The sequence below is a fragment of the Microtus oregoni genome, unplaced genomic scaffold (genome assembly GCF_018167655.1).
Source record: "Microtus oregoni isolate MIOR12 unplaced genomic scaffold, Mior012 000059F_ref0000304, whole genome shotgun sequence".
NCBI lineage: Eukaryota > Metazoa > Chordata > Mammalia > Rodentia > Cricetidae > Microtus > Microtus oregoni.
Window position 1 is genome coordinate 11,840,885 of NW_024543835.1, and position 8,659 is coordinate 11,849,543.

General features: G+C 46.1%; 1 protein-coding gene across 1 annotated transcript; it reads left to right on the forward strand.

The window, feature by feature from the left end:
• The first annotated feature begins 7,381 nt into the window (after nt 1-7,381).
• On the forward strand, nt 7,382-8,399 carry LOC121439050 (mitochondrial intermembrane space import and assembly protein 40-like). Its single transcript, XM_041639543.1, has 2 exons — nt 7,382-7,727; nt 8,037-8,399. The coding sequence occupies exons 1-2, from the start codon at nt 7,388-7,390 to the stop codon at nt 8,111-8,113; spliced, it is 417 nt and encodes a 138-aa protein (XP_041495477.1). The 5' UTR covers nt 7,382-7,387; the 3' UTR covers nt 8,114-8,399.
• The last annotated feature ends 260 nt before the right edge of the window (nt 8,400-8,659 follow it).

The window sequence follows — 8,659 nt, forward strand, 5'->3', positions numbered from 1 at the left end:
ATGTTTGATTGGGGAACTTTGAAAGTTTCTGACTCGTACATTTTCACTAATTAAAGATGGAACTGAATTTCATGATATCCTAAAATTAAAAATAGATGAGACAGAGTAGCTCTCATTATGCAGCCCTGGCTGTCCAGGAACTCGATGAGTAGACCAGGCTGGCCTTGAACTTCCAGAGATCTTCCTGTCTCTGCCTCCCACGTGCTGGGGTTAAAGGTGTGTGCCACCATGCCAGGGTCTAAAAAACAAAATTAAGCATATAGAACTAAGAAGTGTTTCTGAATATGGAAGAACGTGGAAACAGGAGGTTCACTTTAAAGCAAATAAATAGACCAGGAGGCAAAAAAATGTTCAATGAATACTTTTTTCAGACACCTCAGAAGGAGCTTTGAAATACCAAATGTATGGTCTTGGAAGCTAAGCAGGGTTGGCCTTGGTTAGCACTTGGATGGGAGACAGAGGATCTAATACAAATGCACTGCCAAAAGCGTACTTGTTTTCAGTGAATTTGTTCCTCAAGATCAGAAAAGAAAATTTCTCATCTGTTTGACAGTCTATAATACTTCCTCCGGCACTCTTTCGGTATCAAATGTTAGGGTCTTCTTCCATGCACCACAAACCTCAAGCTGACCAAAGAATGTATATTTGTCATCTTAATGTGTTAGGATCTCTTGCTATAGAAAACTAGCTGGTCACAGAGTGATGACAGGCCCGTGTGTCCTCAACTTAGAGGGAACATGTGGCCACACTGAGGTATGGGATACTTTAGCATTCATGGATTCACTTGGACCTGTTCTTCCTCCCTGCAACCGGGAGCCAGTCCTCCTCTCCCTGATTGTCTCATGGTAGGAGCATCTACTGCTGCCTCGCACAGGGACTCAGACTTTTCCAAACACCAGAACTACATGGTGAGTCTATCCTATCTCAAAATAGAAATTTAAGAAAAATGGGGGGGGGGGCTAAGGAGATGGCTTGATGATGCAGAAAACCTGAGTGCAGGTGTCTGCATCTAGAAGAGGCTGTCATATCCCCTGGGGCTGGAGTTACAGGTGGTTGGGCAGCTCACCGTGCACATGCACCCACGCAGAAACACACACATATATAGGTAGTTTTGAAAAAATGAAAATGAAAAATAAAAAATTGGAACACCAGATCAGAAGAAAGTACATCTGAAAATTTCTCACTGAAGTAAACCATAGGAAATGACTCCCAATCAAAGGGATTTCAAATGTCCATCACGATTGTGAAGAGCTATTTGCTAAATTTCTCTCCTTTTTTGCAACTCTCTGCCTTTATAGGCTCCCTCTCGATGCTCTTTTCTATTCTGTCTAACAGTTGGTAATTAAAAGGTATATACTTTTCCCATAGCTAGATTGAGCACCACCATAACATGATCTAAATAAAACAAATTCTATGTGTTTCTGAAATATGAGAAGCGTCAAATTTTTTTCTATTAACTTGGAATTTTAGTAATTTCAATCTGAGAGATACAAAACTAAAAACCCGTACAAAGAGCCCCGTATTAGCATCAGCCCACATCCACTTCTCCTCTTCCCTCCATTTTTGCAAATCTCACAGATCACAGTCCTTGAGGCCTAAACATTTCCGCGTGTTTCCTGAGAATAGTCCCACAGAACCACGATAGTCATTAATCAGATGCCGGACACTAGGGCCATTGTTCAGCGCTGGGTCCTTCTGCTTAAATAAAAAGGGCTTCTTTAGCATTGTGTAACTAAATCTTCGCTAGGCTGAAGCTCTGTGGAAATAGTTTGAGTCCTTCAAGGCCAGCTTTTCAACTCTGTGAAGCTAGCGCAGATAGGAGCAACCTTCAGTCACTACCGAGGGCACGTTCGTCCACGTAGTCTACCAAATGCTTGGCTATTGCAATGCTTGTCCAATCTGGCTACAGGAAAGAACTCTTTCCAGGCCCGTGTAATACCCCAGGACTTCCCTGGCTTCCTGAAACACCCAGATAAGCATGGGGATGCAGGTGTGGGGACAGCCTGTGCAGATCTCCAGACTTCAATCTGGAAGTAGTATTTCCTTCTCCAGTCTCCTACCTGCAAGTCCTCCAAACCCTTTCTTAAATTGTCCTTTTAAAATGATTCTATAAAGATCTTAATATAAAAACTGAAGCTGCTGGAGGGACCCTTACAGAAAACACTTCAAGAAAGAGCGCAGAAGGAGCCCAACAGTACAGGAAATAACTTCAAGAGTTGACAAATGGGATCATATACAATTAAAGGGCTTCTGCACAGCAGAGGAAACCTACTGCCGGAGTGAAGAGACAGCCTACAAAATGGTAGCAAGTCTTGGCCAGCTATACTTCAGAGAGGTGGCTAACATTTAAAACACATAAAGAAAAGTGAGAAGGAGAGGATGGGGAGAGCTTGGGGGGAATGGGATGGTTGAGATGGAGGAAGGGTGGATATGGGAGCAGGAAACTATATATCTTAATTAAGGGAGCCATTTTAGGGTTGGCAAGAGACTTGACTCTAGAGGGATTCCCATGTGTCCATGGAGATGTCCCCAACCAGTTCCCTGGGCAGCTGAGGACAGGGAACCTGAAATGACCCTATCCTATAGCAATACTGATGAATACCTTGCATATCACCATAGAACCTTCATCTGGCGATGGATGGAGATAGAGACAGAGACCCACACTGGGGCACTAGACTGAGCTCCCAAGATCCATATGAGGAACAGAAGGAGGGAGAACATGAGCAAGGAAGTCAGGACCGTGAGAGGTGCACCCACCCACTGAGACAGTGGGGCTGATCTATTGGGAGCTCACCAAGGCCAGCTGGACTGGGGACTGAAAAACTATGGGATCAAACCGGCCTCTCTGAACATGGCGGACAATGAGGACTACTGAGAAGCCAAGGACAATGGCACTGGGTTTTGATCCTACTGTATGTACTGGCTTTGTGGGAGCCTAGCCAGTTTGGATGCTCACCTTCCTAGACCTGGATGGAGGAGGGCAAAAGCAGGTGGATCTCTGTGAGTTCGAGGCCAGCATAGTCTACACAGTAAGTTCCAGGACAGTCAGGGATACACAGAGAAACCCTGTCTCAAAAAAAGGAGGGGGTGCTGTGGGAACTCCTTCAGCCTTTAAGATATTGGCACACCCTGGGTGTGGCCACATGTACTAAATAAAGAACCCTTTACTACACTCCATTCTGAGCTAGTGTGGGACTGCTTTATTGTAATCGCCTATAGGGGGTTAAAAAGTGGTCGATTAAGGCACTAGATGCCAGTCTATGGCATCCATATGCATGCATGCTTGGTCTCTCACGCACACGCGTGCACACGCGTGTCTGCACACACATACACACACAAGACTGCTAGAAGGCTGGTCTCAGATGCAACCAGCTGTGGATGTCAGAGGTTTATCAGAGGTTTGTTTGATCCTGCTGCTTTCTGGGACAGATCATGGTAGACATAAGGGGAGCATAGAATATTTTTTATGTGCTAGGAAGGAAGAAAGTGACGGGAAAAAAGATGCCGACATTCGGGCTGGAGAGATGGCTCAGTGGTTAAGAGCATTGCCTGCTCTTCCAGAGGTCCTGAATTCAATTCCCGGCAACCACATGGTGGCTCACAACCATCTGTAATGATGTCTGGTGCCCTCTTCTGGCCTGCAGACATACACACAGACAGAATATCGTATACATAATAAATAAATAAATATTTTAAAAAAACAAGATGGTGTCCTTCTTCAAGGACAGAGGAGGCAAATCATAGCACCAAAGCAAACTTATGAAGCTCAGTACTAAGTTATAAAGCCATGGAAATATAGGAACATATGTCTGTTCTGATTGGCCAGATAAGCAGATAAACGGAGAGAAGGAGGGCTTGCTTTCAGCTTAATGTCAAGGGCTAATAAGTATTCAGTGCGGAATCTCAGAAAAGAGGAACTGTGGGAAATGATCATACGGCAACCATCATAGCCAAGAATAAGCAGGCAGACAAGAACCATTGGCAAATACTAACTCTAGGGGAGATCTTCATAAACAACAGGGCGTTTTCATGATCCTTAACTGTTTCTCCTTGAGCTGTTGGTTAGTTGTGCTGGGGAAAGAATAATATTGGTGTTGCACAAAAGAACACATGAACAAAGCTACCACCTTATTTTCTGAGAGTCTCTCATTGAAGCTGGGCCTCACTGATTAGCTAAACAGCAAGTTCCAGGGATTCTCCTACCTCTGTCTCCTTGGCCCTGGGATTACAGGCACACACAGCATTCAGCTGTGTGAGTGTTAGGGATCAGAACTCAGGTCTTTTTGCTCACCCGACATGCTCTTTACTGACTAAGCCAGCTTCTCAGCACCTAATAATCTTGATAACTTTTTTATTCGAATAAATCAATCAAGGAGTGCAATAAATTATGGTGGCTCTCTGATTTCATCCAATCCCATTTGTCAGCCCCTGAACTTCTTTCCTGTACAACTGGGGTTCTTTTCAGAAAGTGTTTGCCTATGCTTGTATTTTGAACTGTTTTCGCTATATGTTCATTGGGAAGTTCCAGTGTTTAGGGTTTTATACTGGGATCTTTTTTAACATTTTTATGGTTTATTTAACTTTATTTTATGTGCATTGGTGTGAAGGTGTCAGATCCCCTGCAACTGGATCTTAAGACAGTTGTGAGCTGCCATGTGGGTGCTGGGAATTGAACCCGGGTTCTCTGGAAGAGCAGTCAGTGCTCTTAACCACTGAGCCATCTCTCCAGCCCCTATACTGGGAGCTTTTATCCATTTTGAATTCCTCTTTTTGTGCAGAGTAAGAGATATATGTCTTACTTTATTCTTTTATATATGGGCATCCAATTTTCCCATCACTGTTTGGTGAAAAGGAAACATTCATTTCCAATTACTGTTTTTGACAAAAGTTAGGATTATACATGTATGAAATTGCCACACAATAAATAAAAATATTTAAAGCAGTTATAAAGATCAACAAAAAAGTATGCATGAAAATCCCACAGTGAAACTTTTTATGCTAACTCAAAAATAATTTTCTATGAAGATACTATCTGTAATCTTTCCTTTAAAAAGAAAAGAAAGCTGAGCTGAGGAGATGGCTCAGTGGGTAAGAGCACTCGCTGTACGAGGATGGGGACAGGAGTTCAGATTATCCACACCCCCACAAAACGTCAGGTGTGACCCTGTGAACCTGTAACCATAGTGCTGGTGCTTGGGTGGGAGGGAGACAGGAGGCTCTCTGGAGTGTGCTGGCCACCAGCCTAGCCAAAGAACAGTGAGCTCCGGGCTTAGCAAAGGCTTGAGAGAAGAAGGCAGAACACAGCAGAGGAGGGTCCTGGATACCAGGCTTCTGCAGCTAGTGCCTTCACCCACGGAGTCACCTGACTAGAACCTTTGATCTTATTGTTTGATACAGGGCCTCACATACCCAGGATAGTCCAGAACTTGCTACCTAACTGAAGCTGGCCTTGAACTCCTAATCCTCCTGTCTCTGTCTCCTAATTCTAATATTACAGGCTTCTGCTACCATGCTAGTTTTAAAGGTGGGTGGGGGAGAAAGGAAGGAATGAAGGGAGAGATGGAGGAAGGGAGGAAGGGAGAGAAGGAGGAAGGGAGGAAGGGAGAGAGGGAGGAAGGAAGGTTGTCTTTTCAGCGCTGGGCAGATGTGTCAAATGACTGACTGGTTGCTTTAGTTTCGCTCATCGCATAAATATTTCCGGGTTTCTAATCTGGCCAGCTGCCTAAGCTGTTCCATTATCACTACTGTGGAAGAAAACCCAAGTCTTGTGCCACAGAAGGCTCCTGACTTCACCGCAGCCACCCTTGGTGGTGTTTCAGGATGCAACCACTTCAGGGACCACCCCGCCCCTGTGGCTGTCAGCCAGCTCAAGGTCCGACCGATCTTGGTAATACTTGTGAAATGGGGGGAGCCCACTCTCCTTAGCTAGGTAGGATGGATTGCACTGTCCCCTCTGTACAGCTGTGGATGTGAGACTCGCAATGACTTTATCATAGTTGTACTGACAGCAGGTGAAAGAGCAGAATGTCAAGCCTGAAGTTTCGGATTCCTTCCGAAGCTTTTCAACACCGTCCCTGAGCAAAGATGTCTCAGAGCGTGGAATTGAAGAGCATGCCTCTGTGAGTCACGGGCTCAGTCAGGGCTTTTGAGGCAAGTGATGGTTGAGCTGCACTTCAGCTGAGTCACGTAAGCCTTCAGTGGTTTCGCTCCCCCCCCAGGAACTCCAGACTTAGGCTGGACAGCACAATGACTGTGGGCTAGGCTGTATGTCATCGTTCTGGGTCACAGTGCTCGCCAAGTCATTGTCCATTCTGGAAGCTCTAACTGTTTGAATTCTACTTGCAAAATTAAAAAATAAAAGGCATGTCCATGGGTTTTTTTTGGGGGGGGTGGAGGGACATTAAGGACCACCTCTTTAATTTTAAAACAACAGTAATCAAACAAAATAAGAAATACAGGCTCGCAGTTCAGGCCTACCTTTTGATAAAGCAGAGTTGGCATCAGAAGAAAAATAACTGAAAGGAAATACCCATTTTCCTTTGTGCTGCCATTAAAGAACTCCTACTTCCTCTAACTTATATCCACAACCTCTTTATTTCCAAATTAGGAAACTGTCCTGTTCCTATTGATCAGTGAACTACTTTAAAATTCAGCTTCCAAGTACCTCCACTAACCTACCCAACAATCATGTTCAGTTGCGGAAGCCGGGAACGTTCATTTTAACAAGCTTATGCCAGCCAAGTTTGCAATTAGCTCATGTACAGATAAAGAAGAATCGCATAAGACAGCTTTACAACAAAATGCCTGATCCAGGGAACTTAGGAAGTAAAGAGAGCTCTATTTTGGCTCATGGTTCTGGAGATTCAAATCTAAGATTGAGCAGCTCCAGTGGATGACGGTGACAGGTGACACATGCACATAACCAGAGAAACCGTGGTCACACCATGACCCAGGATGCAAAGGGCCTGGATGAGTTCAGACTCATTATTCCCTTCCAGGAAATACCCTCAGTAACCTAAGGGTCTTCCAGTCGTTTCTACAGGAATGCTTAAAGATTCACCGGAACCGTCCAATAAATAGCACTACGCTGGGGACCCAACTTTTACACATGGACCTTTGAGGAGTACTCATCAAAACCGCAGGGGATTATGTTTTCCTTTGAAAAAATACTGAGGGCCAGCGGAGCCGGCCTGGAAGGGGCGGGCATCTGCGGGCCTTAGAACCGCCCTCCACGCCTCCAGGCCGAGGAGCAGAGAGGGAGGAGGTCACAGCCTGAAGGTGTAACAGAGACAGCCACTCCCTCCAGCATTGCGAGCAGTGAGCTGCGAACTTGAAGCTGCTAGTCAGTAGCAACCAGCAGCACTGAGCACCAACACCCAGAGCTACCATGGCCTACTGCCAGCAGGAAGGGAAGGATCAAATCATATTTGTGACCAAAGAAGACCACGAAAGTCCCAGCAACGCAGAGCTGGTGGTCGACGACCCCAATGATCCCTATGAGGAGTACCGCTTGACACTGCCAAGTGGAGAAATTAACTGGAATTGCCCGTGCTTTGGGGGGATGGCCAGCGGTCCTTGTGGAGAATCCTTCAAATCTGCCTTCGCCTGCTTCCATTACAGCACGGACGAAATCAAGGGGTCAGACTGCGTAGAGCAGTTCCAAGCCATGCGGGAGTGCGTGCAGACGTATCCAGCCGTCTATCCCCAAGAGGAGAATGAGGCCAACGGTGAGAACAAGGATGAGGACAAGGGAAACTTCTACGAGGAGGGCAAGGAGGGCAAGGAGGACAAGGAGGACAAAGAAGAGAGTGAGGAGGAGGCGGATAACTACTACGATAGCTACTATGTGGAGGGCGAGGAAGACGATGTCTACTACGAAGGGGCTGAAGAGTGGGAGAGCGACTATTACGAAGAGGGCGACTTCTACTATGAGGAGGAGGAGGAAGATGAGAACATCTACTACGAGATTGACTACTATGGGGAGGAGGAGGAGGAGGAGGACGAGGATGTTTACTACGAGGTTGGCTACTACGAAGTGGAGGAAGAAGAGGAGCCAGCACAATCGGTGGAGGAAGCAATTGGCACTGAGGCCTCTGCTGCCACCAAGCAGTAGCCAAGTATCTAGAAGTCCCAGTCCCCAGCTGCCGCCGCCCTTTTGCTTAAGCCTCAGGACTTTCTGCACAATAACCGCCTTCCGATAGCCCTCCACGAAAGCACCTTTCCCTCTGCTGTTCTACGCTCTGTCCTATAGACAATAACTTACCTTGATGATCAGGGGTCTTGGCGGCTTGCCATATACCCTGAAGAAAAGCGGTGTGTGTGGTGTGCGCCTGCACCCTACATAAACCTACCCCCAGCACACTAGGTCGCTGCTCAACTGTCCTCTCGAGTGCCCTGGACTTTGCTGCCTTGAAAAAAAACGTGACATTCTCAACAGTCAAAAGTTGTTACTCAAGAAAGTCTCTCGTGAGTAAGCCGACTTATGCTGATCCATTGTGTTCCTTTTGGTAGATTTTATAAGTCTTTGGGAAATTAAGTAGAGGCCGTTCCTGTGGGAGGAGCGATCAGAGCCTCGCCTTGAAGTGTGTAGGGGCTGCCTTGCTTCATCTCTGATATGCTAGCTTGTGGTGTTTGCAGTGCATCCAGGTTCTCGGGTGTC

What these genes read in the sequence shown, in the direction of transcription:
- LOC121439050 (XM_041639543.1), top strand. Translation starts at nt 7,388, where the DNA reads ATGGCCTACTGCCAGCAGGAAGGGAAGGATCAAATCATATTTGTGACC. An exon ending in AGAGGAGAATGAGGCCAACG is followed by an intron (nt 7,728 to 8,036) that starts GTGAGAACAAGG and finishes GCTACTACGAAG; the next exon opens with TGGAGGAAGAAGAGGAGCCA.